At 41.4% G+C, this 15,422-nt stretch overlaps 1 protein-coding gene across 10 annotated transcripts in view; it reads left to right on the forward strand.

Moving 5' to 3' along the window:
* Positions 1 to 15,422, forward strand: part of PLD1 (phospholipase D1) — a 192,261-nt gene that overhangs the window by 57,884 nt on the left and 118,955 nt on the right. For all 10 annotated transcript variants that reach the window (XM_064585334.1, XM_064585317.1, XM_064585348.1 and 7 more), the window contains 5 exons: positions 7,389 to 7,579; positions 7,842 to 7,969; positions 12,656 to 12,801; positions 13,017 to 13,122; positions 14,352 to 14,417. In XM_064585334.1, the coding sequence (XP_064441404.1) occupies positions 7,389 to 7,579; positions 7,842 to 7,969; positions 12,656 to 12,801; positions 13,017 to 13,122; positions 14,352 to 14,417 (637 nt within the window). The remainder of the gene's footprint in view (positions 1 to 7,388; positions 7,580 to 7,841; positions 7,970 to 12,655; positions 12,802 to 13,016; positions 13,123 to 14,351; positions 14,418 to 15,422) is intronic.

The following is a 15,422-nucleotide window of genomic DNA, read 5'->3' on the forward strand; positions in this document are numbered from 1 at the left end:
GACCAGCCTTGCCACTCACCACCGTGCGGTCTCGGTAAGCAGCTACAGCTCCATGTCCTCGATTCTAAATGAGATCATCCCAAGGATGAGAAGAAATCTGTATAATGTGCCTTTCGTGCTTGGCCCAGCGGAGGCACTCAATAAATGACAGGTAATACTTTCCTATCTACCCATATTTGGAAGAGATCTCAATTTCCCTTAACACTTGTATTTGCCTCTGGAAATACAACATCTGTTTGATTTTAAGGATCTGACTTTGATGAAACAAAGGGAGCTGGTGCTACAGCAAAGAGGGGAATATTTAACCAGAGGGGGCACATCAGAGGAAATAGCTAAGAGAGTTTATGGCAGAGAAGAGAGGCCATCCAAAGAGGTCAAAGGATTCAGGGAAAATCCTGAGAATCAAGAAATGACTTTCATGCTGAAAATGGCTTTACGTAATTGTAGCTTTGTTTTTGTTTGTAGCTAGGGAAAAGGGAGAGAGCATGATTTCCAACCCTGGTTCCGTGGACGCAGAGAGTCTAGATTATTTAGCACCGTCATCTGCAATCTTGGCCCCTCGGGGAGAAGAGCAGAGTCCAGGTCGGACCCAGTGGAGGCTGTGTGTTATGAAACCAGGAAAGAAGGATAAGTAAAGGGGAGATTGCTAGGCTCAGTGGGCCCCAAGGTCAGATCAGATCTGGAGCTCAGAGGGTGGATAGTGTTTGGGAGTCAAACTTCTGCTTCCTGGAACCATATACGTAATAGCAAGTCTGGACTCCAAAGGCTATGCACGGGGGAAGAGAGGGTGTGACTCCACAGCGTCTCCTTTTCCTGACATGCGTGCCAGTGGACATAGAAGCAGAACAGGAGTGTGGCTTTCGAGTCAGCCAGAGCTGTGCTGAGAGTGGTGTGCTAACTTTCTGGCCGGTCGCCTTGGTCAACCTGTCTTGTTATCTGTAAAGGGGGAATGACGACTGTACCTCCCTCACGACGTTGTTGTGAGGATGCATGAAGAGCCTTGGCAGAAACCTGGTGCACCGTTAGCTCTGATAGCAATTCACTGTCTTAGTTGCTACTATTTCAGTGGCCTGTGTGTTTCTTGCAGGTCATACTCCTCTCAGAGGGTCTTTCACCCAGAAGGCTTTACATCTGAGAGTATCTGTGGCATATGAGCGAAGTGTCTTTGTGGCATTCACTGGACAACCTGGAGCCAACTGGTTTCTCTGTAGATAGCCAACTACAACAAACCAACAAATATTTCTTGAGCAGGTGCTCAGCAAGGTGTCAGTGGTGAAAGGTCTGGTTCTCACCCTCCCCTACCTCAGAGTGTCCCCATCTGGTGAGAGGATGGACATGTCAGCATATCAGCTCTTGATTGCAGCTCAGTGGAGGGGCTTCTGAACCTAAGGGTCTTGAAGGGACATCCATGAACCTATGAAAATGTATGCAAAATGCGTTCATTATTTTTCTGGGGTTGGGGGTCCATAGATCTCATCGAAGTCACGAAGGTCACTGGACCCAAAAGGGAGCAGAAGCCACTACAATGGACACAAGTGACACAGTACAACAGAAGTGATGGCTTACCAGACGGAGAGGCGGACGAGGCCAGGGAGATGTGCAAGGAACAGGAAGTGCCCTAACTGGGCTTGACTGCTTGATGCCTGGTGATTGTGTTTGCCAGGGAAGGCTTGGTGGTTTCTAGCAAATGGAGGAGTCAAGTCCAGAAAATGTCAGAACTGGCTGAATGGGAGAGTCCCATTCTTGGTGGAGCCCAGCCAGAAAGACAGCTGCTAGATGGTCTATTAATTTGGGAACGAAGTAAGAGATGAAAGGCAGGATATTTCCTAGCCTGTCAGCCCTGGAAAATACTGAAATGAAAGAAAGTTTCTTAAGGTTATTTTTTAGGGGCTGCCAGCTAATAGAATTTATTTGTATTTTATTTTATTTTTTTAGGTTTATTTATCTATTTGTCAAAGAGAGAGAGAGGGAGGGAGGGTGAACATGAGCAGGGGGAGCAGCAGAGGGAGAAGGAGAGCCCGACATGGGGCTCGATCCCAGGTCCCTGGGATCATGACCTAAGCTGAAGGCAGACGCTTAACTGACTGAGCAACCCAGGCATCCCTACTGTTAATAGAATTTAAAGGTAATATTAGCAACCTAGATTACTTTTGCCTGTGGCTGTATATGCATCATGACAGTGGCTCCTCACAGCTTCCTAAGGTAGGAAGTGTAGGTGGCACTGTTTCCAGTTTACAGCGGGGTTGCTGAAACCCTGGAGGTTGCCCAGGTTACACTGATAATAACAGTAGAACAACCTTGGTCATCCGGCCTGTCCCCTCCACCGCTGACATTTAATTGTATGCCCAAGGTGCATAATAAGCCCTCCATTGATATTTGTGGAACTCGTGTTCTTTTTCTAAAAAAAAAAAAAAAAAAAAAATCAAAGATCCAAGTAAACACCAAGAGTCTTTTTTCCTTTTTTTGATGTGTTATTTTCTCAAAATATATCATCTGGAATGTAAACTATGATAATATCATTTACTTTATTCAAAGTCAGCTCAACTCAAAAAATATTTATTCGAGGTTTACTATGTCACTAGCGATTGAGTTTAGTACTGAGTCCACATTTGTGATGTTTGCATTGCAGGGAACATCAAGTCAGTTCTGTACAAATCACTGCTATATAATAATGTGTTTTGGGAAGTTATACAGTATGGGTCCACCAATTAATTTCATCATAATGAAAAATGGGAAAACAAGAAATCCCCATGACACAGTTTGGTTTTAAATGATCTAATTATAATTCATTTCACATCCAAACATTATGCTATGATTTTTGGTTTGGAAATACATTGCATTTATTTTTCTTGGCAAGCACAAATAATGTATTAAAAAATAGGGGAGAACTTTGCATGTTATGTTAGAAAGGGAAGCAAGAAGTCAGTCAGTTATCTTCACAGAATGAATGCTGAGATTTTTTGTTATGTTGTTCCTTTTTGAATTGTTTTATCCTATGAGTATGTTAAGTAAAGAGTAAAAGTCTTCAGTGTCTCTCCCTCCTGCCACCCCCAGTACCACTTCTTGGGTGGTTAAATAGCTGGACTTTGGAGTCAGATCCACCAGGGTTGAGTCCAGCTGTAATCACTTCCTAGCCACAGGCTCTGGGAGAGTTGCCCATCCTCTCTAAGCTTCTTATCTTAAAAATGGGGTTAACAGGGGTGCCTGGGTGGCTTGGTTAGTTAAATATCCGACTCTTGATTTTGGCTCAGGTCGTGATCTCAGGGTCATGAGATCAAGCCCTGGGTCGGGCTCTGCACTGAGCGTGGAGTCTGCTTAAGACTCTCTCCCTTTCCCCCTGCCTTCCACCCCATGCTCTCTCTTTCTCTGAATAAAAAAGGGGGGGGGATAACAATAGGGCCCAGCTCCTAATGTTGTTGTGAGATTCAATGAGATTGTGCAATTAATCTTTTTGAATAATGCCTGGCATATAGTATATACTCAGCAAATATTAACTAATATTAATATTTATTTTAACATTAATAGTTGTAATATTATTGTATTTTGGCGTAGACATTGTTTATGTACTATCTGAAAGGAAAATGTCTGCTTCCTTTGATGTTCTACTTCCCAGTCATGTTGAACATTAAGATTAGAAGAAAACTCTAGAGTTCTCTGATTTCACCACTGAATAACAGGAGATGATTTAAAAATGTTCCCTGCAAAAAATTATAATTCTAGTATTCAATACCAGGAAGAAAAAAAAATCGACCCCATTTACTTCCCAGATAGAGATGCAAACAGAAATAAAACACAGCTGCTGTTATCATCCATGGGCACCATCTCTACTTGGTACCAAGAGAGATAATGATCTTGCAGTATAATTTTATAAGGAGATAACAAAATCAATTACTTTATCTCAAGTGTAAACCCTGAAGGCCTTATCCCATTGCTGGTTAAGATAGGCTGTAACTGGGCAGCTGTTCACCCACCAGTATAGATTAATTTAGATAAAAGAAAACATAGGTTAATAAATTAAGATTTGACAACATACGAGTGTAGATGGCCTTACAAGTTTGATATTCAAGAATGAAACCAGCAATACAATCGATGGATAAAATGTCAACACAAAGCAACCATGGACATACGTGAAGGCAGTAATGTGGACAATTTGGTTCATTTTCCATGATTAAATGGTAGAGTCTTCACAAAAGCTTGAAAAAATCTTCAAACCCTTAGGGTCCACTGAAACTCCATGCAATCTTATAAAATATTATGAACCAGACAAATAAAAGGCTAAAAATAAATGTAGGAGGCTGTCGGGATATGTTGTTTCTACAGTTATAATGACTATAGGGCTAGTAGGATCCCTTTTAAGGTATAGGGATTGAAGTAGATAATGCCTTGTGCTGTTATGAAACATAAGCTTTATAGAAAAGATTAGTTTATAGACATTCAACCCATTAAATAAAATCAATAATTATGAACCTCTTTAAGCAAGTCCATGAGATTTCAGAGCCAAACAAATCTGCTGCTCTATAAGTAAACTCAACACTGACACAAGTTGAGTGACCTCAGACAAGTTACTTAGCTAAGTCTTTCAGAATAATCATAAATACCAGGTGGTATCATTGTGAGTATGAAATAACATAACTGTGCTAAAGTTGTGTTTATTTATTAGCACAAAATAAACACTTGAGTATAAATGATAAGAGGATTCCTATTTCTCTTAAATTTTTCACAAGTTTATATGCTTCTTTTCTTTCTATCTGAAAAAGGATTTTTATTTTAGCTTGATCCAGTGACTCTGTTCTATTTATTCCAGTTTTCTTGCAGTATATAGTCATTCTGATCTCTGTAGATCTTAACTTTAACATGCATTTTAACACTGACATTCTGTCCAAAAGGAAAGTCATTGGAGTAACTCTTGTTTTCCTTTGCTAGGCTAAGGAAGTTGGCAGAGTTAACCATAAGACAGTTCAATCAATAGAAAATACCCAAGGGCTTTACAGATTCATGAGTAGCAATGATATGATGTAATTTCTTACTTGTTTTTCCTTGTCTCATTTCCTCTTAAGTTTTTCATTACCTTGTATTTTAAATAAAGCAAAACCTGATTCATGGGTGGCATCTAATAAGTGTTTGTTGAGTTGAGAGGGAAGGAAACAAATATTTTAATTGTGACCAGAGGCAACAAGCTCCTCAATGGAAGCTGAACAGACCTTCATTAAATTATCCAGGTTGGAAAACATCTGCCCCCTGCTTCTCGTATTCATACGAAAAATACTTGGGTTAATTTCTTGGGTTAAAGTAATTACTTATATGGGGAAGCTGAACAATATACAGCATTTTTTATCTACAGTTGGGGTTCTAGTGTTAAAGGGACCCTAGAGATGAAATGCTCCACCTCCTTAGGTTATAGAGGAGTAACCAAGGCCCTGAGAGTGTAAATGGCTCCATCCCGAGGTGCTGAGCTTCAAGAGGAAGTCACTTCCTGTTCTTTCCATGTGAGTCTTGTCCAAGGGCACTTTGTTTACTAAAACTTCCATCTATTGCAGGGACACTTACGTATCTACCAAAAATATACAGGAAGATAAAGACTGTGGTTGAGAACATCAGGTCTTGGGTCAGAGAGACCTGGTTTTAAATCCCTTCTTCACTACTTATAAGCTCCATGACCTTGGACACACTGTCCAAGGTATTCATCAAATTACCTAATCTCTCTATGCCTCAGTATTTTTATCTGTAAAGAGGGGATGATAAGCTCTTGTCCTCTTCAGTAAAAATAACAAAGCTTCATAGATTTATTATTGATGATAAACATGCTAATGTATATAAAGAACTATCACCAAGCCAAGTGCATACGAAGCAATCAATATACGTGAACTGTTATTATAATATAAATTAGAAGTGGGAAAGAAAGGTGAAAGGAAAGCAATGTAGGCAAGGATAGACCTCTGTTTTGCTAATAGTAGGCCACCGATGTGGCTCCATGCGTCCTTACAGCCAACATGGAGAAAGAAACATGATCAGTTATGTAGTTCACAGAGAACTTTGTTATATTAATTATATATATATCTGGGCAAACCAGAACCACATTCCTCTACCCCAGTCTTTTGAATTTCCAGACAAGATCTCTTTCTACCAGATACGGCAGTACAGGTTTCAGAGACTTGATGAATTACCATAAGGGCCGTCCAAGTTTGGTCAAGACTTTTAGCATCGCCCACAGTGCCCTCCCCCTTGATCCCCCTCCCCCAGATTCTTGATCATTCCGGTAGGAGAGAACCTGGCTGAGGGTCTTCCACTCAGCACATGCCCTTCTCAGGAAGGCTAAAGACCTTGGAGGAGGCCAAGAATGAACTTGGGGTCATGTACCCGGGTCAGGAGCCCCTTAATCACAGGGACCGGCCTTATTCATCTTTACGTATTTACTCATGACATCTCACAATGAGTGAGTGGCAGACGCTCCGTAAATGTTTGTGATGTGCAGTAATAAATGAACATGTGTGGTGGAGTTGCTCGTATGAACATCCTGCCATTTTAGGGCCTGGTGGTAACAGAGCGATTATTTCCAGCAAGAGGAATTTTTCATCCAACTTTGATGACAGCACTCAAGGCGTAAATCTCCGTATTTTAAAGGAAAAATAAAATCTATATGAACTCTTCTTCCCTGGGTACTGGTGTGCAATGACTTGTGTTATTAAATGTCGAAATGAGATAGAATCGGTTTTCTTAAAAAAGCAGAGAAGTACAATTTGAGCACCTCCAGTACCTTTCAGAAGAGGCATGCTCATCAATTACCTTTCAAGACACGTACATTATTATAACTCATGTATAGTCGTGGCCCAAACCTCCTATTTCAAAAAGATGGTATATATACTTTGCTTGGGTTATCACCTACAGAGGAAGTGTAGAAAGGTTATGCTGTCATGAAAATACTTTAAATCAGCTTATTGAAATTATTGTAAAATACCCTCAATTTTCTTTAGAAAATATTTAAAAGTTGCTTAATTTTACATGACATTTTTTCCGTGTATTTGTTAGAATTAAGAATCCATTCCTTTTCTCTGAACCACCATTGCCAAACCAGCCTCCCTGGAGTCTCTCCTCATTTATCCAAGTTAATGAAATTGGATGAAAGATATGTTGGCATTTATTCAATATAGTGCTTCTCTTTCTTACTTGCTTGTGATTAAGGATCTCACTCCAATTTAATTTACAAGCTAGGAATCCTTTAAATGTTAAACAGGAAAATAAATGAAAAGGTTGTTTGAGATAACTGGGGCTCACACAGAGCTAGCTGACTTGTTTCCATATGCTGTCTCTAAGCCTGGAATCATATTGTAGAATAAGCTTGGGTTCATTCGAAATATGAAGTCCTTGTAACCTCCCTTTTTTTCCCCCAGCCCCTTTGCTCTTACCCCGTCGGAAGCCAACATGTCCCTGAAAAATGAGCCAAGAGTAAATACCTCTGCACTGCAGAAAATCGCTGCTGACATGAGTAATTTGATAGAAAATCTGGACACGCGGGAGCTGCACTTTGAGGGAGAGGAGGTGGATTATGATGTGTCTCCCAGCGATCCCAAGACACAGGAAGGTAAAGACTGATGATCTGAGCAAGGACAGAGTTGATCGGGGTTGCTTGGCAGAGCGTAGATTTGAAATAACCAGCAAATGATTGATCTTCCTGTGGATGTCCTTACCCGGGGCTGAGACTGCTTCATTAGCTGTGTGCTTGTTGTAGCAGGTTATGATTCTTGGGCACATGCCCATAAAAGAGGCAAGTTAGGCTAATATCGTGTATTCTTGCAATGTCACTGTATTCCTACAATAACGTTATCTACTTGTTTGTTTTTTAGCATGTATTCCATTCTCGGCTATTTATAAGACTCAAGGATTTAAGGAGCCTAACATACAGACGTATCTCTCTGGCTGTCCAATAAAAGCCCAAGTCCTGGACGTGGAACGCTTTACATCTACAACAAGGGTCAGAATGTTTATGGATTCACCTTGTGTTAGTCATTGTATACAAGTCAGCACACTGACTTCCATTTTCCTTCCTCATAGCTAAGACTATGTTTTTAGATCTATTTATTTTTTTTAAATCACTTCTAAGTCCTCACTGTCTCTCAAGTTTTTGCTTTCCATTTAGTCTTTATTCTCGTATGCCTCTTTCCTCGTTCTGGAAAATGCCTTTAAAAAAAAAAATAGGTACCTAAGGCAATTTATAAGTTTAATAAATTGCCGAGTACTTCTCGTAGGCCTCCTCTCTCCCCAGTTTTCTGTTTAATGTGGGCTCCTGGGGCATAGCCATTGCACCTAGAATGCCAATGCCACATGTAAGCCAGGGAAAAGCTTAGCTTTCCTAATGTTTGTTTAGCATGAAAATCATGATGCCACCTGGCTCTTGAAAGAAAACAAGGCCAGGATGCTGGACTGGCCCGTGTCACTACCTGGAAGCCCTGCTGAGCGAATTCTGCCTGCATCCTCTGCCACTCTGGTTTGTTCCTAGTACCGGCCCTTTTGGCCCTGTTCACAGGTTTTTCTCTTTGAGTCCTGGAAAGGTGTCTTCCCAAGCATCCCTGTTTGAAACGCATTGGGCTAGTGGCTGTTACGCGGCTGCCTTTGTTCTGTTACTGACCGTGTATCACAGAGGTCAAGTGTGATAAGTAGAGGACATTGCTGCAGGCTGGTGGCCTTTGTCCCCCTAGGTTAAGCTCTGGTCCCCGCAGAGGAAGGCCACCTTGGCTCCTGCCTCAGGGGAAGGGTAGAAGAACCTTTCTCCAGAGGCTGGTTCCCAACGCCCGCCTTTCCTCCCGGTCTTTTGCAGGAGGGCACGTGCTACCTTGGTCCTCGTAGTTTTGCTTAGTGGTCTGTCCTGATCTACCTGTGCTTGCCTGCGTATCTTGGCTCCTGGTTTACACCCGCCTTTGTGTGCAGCCTTTCCTGTAGGCTCATCAGGGAGATGAGTCTATACCTCCCTGATACACCACTGAGCACAGCCTACCCAGAAATGTCTCTGAGATGACCTTTGCTTTCTTATTGTGCCTCCCAGCTTTTTTTTTTTTATTTTATTTTTAAAGATTTTATTTATTTATTTGAGAGAGAGAGAATGAGAGACAGAGAGCATGAGAGGAGGAGGGTCAGAGGGAGAAGCAGACTCCCTGCCAAGCAGGGAGCCCGATGCGGGACTCGATCCCGGGACTCCAGGATCATGACCTGAGCCGAAGGCAGTTGCTTAACCGACTGAGCCACCCAGGCGCCCCGACCTCCCAGCTTTTAGACTGAGAGGGGATAAGCATGCTCGGAGGATTAAATGCCCAGACTCCAGAGCCAGGCTGCATGGTTTAAGTCCTGTCTTTGCTTTGTGATCTCCAGCAAATTACTTAATCTTTCTGTTTCTCAATTTCCTAATGTGAATAATGGCTGTAACGGTGCCTGCCATATAGGTTTGTTATGGGAATTTAATAATAATAATAACACATAGTATTATACAAGAATATTGCATATTATATTATTGGGGAGCAAGAACTTCCTGTCCCTTTCAAAGGCCCTTCTAGCCAGATGAAGACTCAAATTGACATGAGACAGATTAACAGGAGAAAATCAAATTTAATTTTGTATGTATGGGAAACCCACACAGACATGGAAATTCCAAAGACAGGCAAAATGAGGTATGTATGTCATTCCGAACTACAGAGAATTGGGTAGGGGTCTGGAACTTCAAAGGGAAGGAATGCAGTTCACAGGGAGTTGACAAAGAGCAAATGTCTGGTAAACAAATGTTTGCTGGGCCGCTTGGAAACAAGGAGACATGGAGGAATTTGATCAGACAGGCCTTGCTAGTTCCTCCCTGTCTACCTCACCTAGTTCATAGTATAATGTAGTCATCTGTGCTGAGAGCTTTCTTCCTGGAGCAGGTCCTCTAGCTAAATTCTTTCTAGGCAGTCGAGGTGGGGAGATAAAGAGCTTTTCCAGGATCTGCTGGGTTTTGATTGCTTTTTTTTTTGTCATCTTCATGCCAAAGCGGCCTGCCCTTGGCCCTTAACATGAGGTGTCTCCTGAAGTTATTCACGAAGATAAATATTCAAGTCCCCAACCCAGGGCCTTCTCTTTGCTTGTACTTTTCTGTTAGTCGAGTGAGTTTGGTTTAGTTCTGTTTAATCTTAGTCTGTATGAGAAAGCTAAGGATCATCTTTATCCTCCTTAGTGTTTAGTTTACTGAGAAATACGAACTAAATTCATGCGGTTTAAATGTGATTCCAGGTAAATAAAAATATACTTTTTCTAATTACTGAATACATTCTCTGTGCCAGCTCAAGGCAAGGCACTTCTCTCCTTGTTTGCATGACAGCCCAATGAGGCAGATGTTATTAGGGTCCTCTCAGCCTGGAGATTTCCATTTGCCCCCTCTGTCACCTCCCACCCTTCTCCACTCTGTGCTCTGCCCCTCAGGGCTCTCCGCTGTTGTCCTCTGGTAGGGCTCAGAGAGTGGAGAGCCCAGATAGGAGATGGGGGTCACCTTGGGCTGGCTATGTCCCTTGAGCAATGGCACCCCTTCCCCCAAGGCAGCCATCTTTACATGGTTCTCTCCTCCTTGTTCCAGTACCTGGTCCTGCCTCTTGTCCCTTCAGGACTGGGGATGCCTTTAGAATCCCAGGTTACTGTCCTTCCTTTATGGTTTCCTTACCCCATCATGTCTTCATAAGCAGGTCCTTTATGAAAACTCCTCATATTATTCCAATTCCAAAGAATCCCCATAATTTTGCTGGGATGTTGTCTGATGGAAGTGATACCTGGCTGAAGTTTCACAGCTGGTAGGCTGCACCACAGGGTTTCAGACCTTTAAAAGCTTCAAAAAGGCTGAGCTAGCCTGTTTTCATGGTACCACACTGCCTCACAATTGCTAAGAAGTTTAGTGTACGAAATTTGGGGTTTATATGTGAGGGATAAAACTTGGCAATTGCAGTATTTTCTAAGTATTCAGTTTTCACAGGATGGGAAGTATAATCCTAGGAAATGTAGCCACTTGCCTAAATTGTATAATTTTTCTTATTTATTTGGCTCATCTTAAATTGAGTGTTTTTCACTTGAATGCAACATTTCTGGCCACTCTATGAGGTTTTCCTGAATTCTTCTGTATGAAACATGATGGAGGATGATGCCTGTCATGTTGGTCAAAGTAAAAGGCAGCATATAATACTGAACCCCAGAACTGGTGTTTTTCAACTTCCAGTGGTAGTAACTGTCACGAATCCTAACTAGAGGCAAAGCAAATGCTAGATTTGAATATCTACCAGTGATATGGTTGGATTCCAGACTTAAGAGCACAAGTTGCATTGATTCTCGTGCTCCTGTTTTATATACTACATCTACACAGAGCAGTCACGCTTTAGAAGTTTGCAGAGTGTGCCAAACATCAGTAATGAATGGCAGTGGGCCAGGAATCACGCATGGGGTTGCGGACACCAGAGCCTGGATAAGCTAGCAGAGAAAGAGACATTTACTTTCTCCTACTCCCAACACCTTTGGTGCCTAAACTTCCCAGCAGAGGCCAGTGTCCTCTAGGTGTTCCAGAGTGCCCAATGCCCTGCCCATCCCCCTACTCCCCCTCCCCGCCCAACTCGTGGACCTTCCCTCAAGATCTCTTTTGCTCCTCTGCTTTATTTTTTTATTTTTATTTTGTATTTTTTTAAGATTTTTATTTATTTATTTTTGCGAGAGGGAGAGCGAGCTAACATGAGCAGGGGGGAGGGGCAGAGGGAGAAGCAGACTCCCTGCTGAGCAGGGAGCCTGACATGGGACTTGATCCCAGGACCCTGGGATCATGACCTGAGCCAAAGGCAGACGCTTAACTGACTGAACCACCCAGATGCCTTGCTTCTCTGCTTTTATAAACATCCCTCAGTTTCTTGATACTTTGTACTGTATCAAAACTGTCCCCCAGGTCTGGTAGTTTTTCTGATTGTGAAATAATTCACTAGTCAATATATTTGCATTTTAATAAGGAATATTTTTAAAATTTTAAATGGGGATTCATTTTAGTTAAGTAATTGGGAAGAGTATTTTGTGTGTAGGAAAACCTTTGCTTCTTTCGCTCTAATTGTCCTATACCTTGCTGGTCACTACTGGTGTTTCAGGGCAGGGAGATGTTGTAGACAAGGATAGACCTTGGAATATGTTTCAGGAGGAGAAGGCATTTAATGTCATTTGTGAAGGGCAAGAAGTGGGTTAAGATCTTATCCTGTTCCTGGAATCCATTTCCTCCAGCTTTCCTCTCACCCCCCTTCAGTTGTCTGTTCACTGCTTATACTTTTGGACAAGCAAAATGACTGCTGATGACTAATTAGGGTCTTCACTCATTGTCTCCTTTACCTTGTTTCTTGTTTCAGGGTTCTCTGTGTGTGTGTGTGTGTGTGTATTTGGAGCAATATGGTTTGTGGGAGTTTGTCTTCGGTGCGATTCAGAGTTTGTCTTTATGTATATTATGAGGTGAACATCTAAGGGTATGCTATTTCTGTAATCAGTAGTTTTAGAAAACATTTTACCTAAGTACTTACCCAAAATATATAGGCTGGATTTAAGTTACTTATTAATTCGCTATTGTTCGTGGAGAGATTTTAGAATTTTTGTTGTTCTCTAAAATAGCAATCATTTTTCTTGATCACTGTAGGTACCAAGTATCAATCTTTACACTATTGAATTAACACATGGGGAATTTAAATGGCAAGTTAAGAGGAAATTCAAACACTTTCAAGAATTTCACAGAGAGCTGCTCAAGTACAAAGCTTTTATCCGAATCCCCATTCCCACCAGAAGGTAACTGTTTCAGAATTAATTATAAAGTTATCCCAGTATACAAGTTGGGTGGAAAGAGTATTTTATCAATGTTATGGGTTAACTTGTCCATTGTCAGTGGATATTTTCTATTAAATAGGCTTTTCTAAAAATAAGCCATTTTACAAAAGATATTACAAGAGTAATATTATTCAAAGAATAATCTAATAAATGTTTCCATTGTGTGGGTGTCTTAGGCACACGTTTAGAAGACAGAATGTCAAAGAAGAGCCTCGAGAGATGCCAAGTTTGCCCCGTTCATCTGAAAACATGATCAGAGAAGAGCAATTCTTTGGTAGAAGGGTAAGTCCTTCCAGTCTTCTGCTGTTCGGAATATAATTTTGCAGTTCTGTAGAAACATAGCGGCTCCTGAGGGGGCGCCTAGTTGCAACTGTTCTCACCCCATGATCCCTCACCCAGGCTGGCTTCTCTGGAACTTGTTAAGCAGCCCTTCTTCCCCAAGCCATTCTGACCTGGGGAGGTTGTATTTCCCACGAGAGGAGGCGTGTTCTATGAAGAAGCTGTCCTCCTAGCCAGAGCCTCTTTGGGCTCGTTGTGAGTCAAGATTGAGCTCATCATTGAGGATTTTGAGACCTACTGTTTCAAAAGCATATATTTCCATCTGTTTGTTCCAGGCTTTGTAGTAGCTTGTCCTAAATATATGTGAAGTCTCATTCCCGAGCCATTAGGGTCAGAGAGGGGTAGGACAGAAGCCTCAGGCGCAGGTGCTTCACCTCAGTGATATGGTGCCGCAGGGTGGGAGATTGTTTTTTTGCTAGAAAATTAACAAGTAAATGTCAGTTCTGTTTTGTAATCTGAAACTTTTATGTTCTCAAAGGGATATTTGATTTCTCCTTTGTATAGTTGTCATCTTGTTTAAAATCTTTTTAGGGATCTAGAATAAATATTTTCCAAGATACCTGGATATATAAAACTCTACAGTTTGGGGCTTCTGTCTGCACTTACATGAATGCAGTTGAAAATGAGAAGCTGTGGCATTAACAATTAGCGCTTCTACACATCATCATAGTCAATATGATTGGCATTACCCTCCCACATTTGAACATATTTGAAATCAGGGTACAATTTACTAGAAAGTCTCTCTCTCTCCTTTTTTTAACCTCTCCCTTTTTTTTTTTCCCTGAGCAGCTGTTAAAAAAACTGTAATATATCCACCAGTAAGTTCAGTGTTAGAATTAAGGAAATTCAGGTTTTTGATAAAGTCAACAAATGCCTTAAGACCATGTATGATGGGCAAGTCCTGTGCTAGCAACTATGGAAGATTAAAGGAATATACAGCTTGGGCCTTGTCAGCAGCTTATAAAAGACCTAAACATATGAGAAGTTAAATAGCGAGAAGCAATTTGAATAATGGTTCAGGGGAACTGTGGAAATAACTCCTTAATGCTATTCAAGATTCTTTGTCCAGTGATAATATGAATAAATAATTGAATAAGTTTGCAGAAGGTAAAATGGGATAATGATCACATCACTGTCACTGTTATCTCTCATCTAATGTATTTGTGTTACAGAAACAACTGGAAGATTATTTGACAAAGCTACTAAAAATGCCCATGTACAGAAACTACCATGCGACAGTAAGTACTATTCAGTGACTTCAATTTTGAAATACTTTGTAAAATCATAAATTGTCAGCCAAACGTTGGCTCATTTTATTAACACAAGTGCTTGTATCCATTTCTGCAGTATTCCTTAAGTTAGAATTAATGAAATGAATGCAAAATTGATTTGACAGCTGTAATTTAGTTCATGGTGATGCTATTTAAAAAATATCAACTATAAATTAATGTGTCTAGAACAGTAGATTTAAATGAACTTGGAACACTGCTCCAGGCTAGGTGATCTAGAAATCAACATCCTTTTCTCCTCGGGCTTCCAGAATAATGCCTGAAAGTATTTCTAACCCTGAAGAGAAAACACTTGAACAGTAAGTGATGAAAACAGCTGAGCAGAGTTGAATACCCAAAGCTTATACAGAGCGTCCTGCTTGGCTGGCCATCTGATTGGCCTGTGATGCTTATAAAAGGCCTGTCTTTTCATGTGAAAGTGAGAAGCATGGGAAAAGCGAGGGGGCGAAAAATCTCTCGGGGAAATAAGAGAAAAGAGGTGGTGGGGCTTAGAAGCAGCTAGGGGGTTCACAGCTGGTGAGCAGGAGGGAGTGGCTTTTATAGAAGTTCTCAGAAACAGTAACATCAGTCCCCTTAGAGGCCTTGAAGGGGTGTTTTCAAAGGGTTAAACGTCAATTATCCAAAGGTCCAGATAACTGAGAATGTACTGGGTTATTGTATTTTTGCATCTGTGTATGTGTAAACTGTACTGCTGTGGGGTTGAATGTATGTATATGGTATATGTGCAGAAATTAAGAGTAGGCAGTCATGGCCTACTAGATGTGGCCTCTAGTTTAGGGACTGGCATTACTTAATACTTAAAGAGAAAGAGGGAAGGGGCGCCTGGGGGGCTTAGTCGGTTAAGCATCTGACTCTTGGTTTCTGCTCAGGTCATGATCTCAGGGTCCTGTGATCGAGCCCCGCATGGGGCTCCGCCTCAGCGCAGAGTCTGCTTGAGATTCTTTCCCCCTCCCT

This window comes from Mirounga angustirostris, unplaced genomic scaffold (genome assembly GCF_029215605.1).
Source record: "Mirounga angustirostris isolate CCGP_5_RB_7025 unplaced genomic scaffold, mMirAng1.0.hap1 SCAF_1, whole genome shotgun sequence".
In the NCBI taxonomy this organism is placed as follows: domain Eukaryota; kingdom Metazoa; phylum Chordata; class Mammalia; order Carnivora; family Phocidae; genus Mirounga; species Mirounga angustirostris.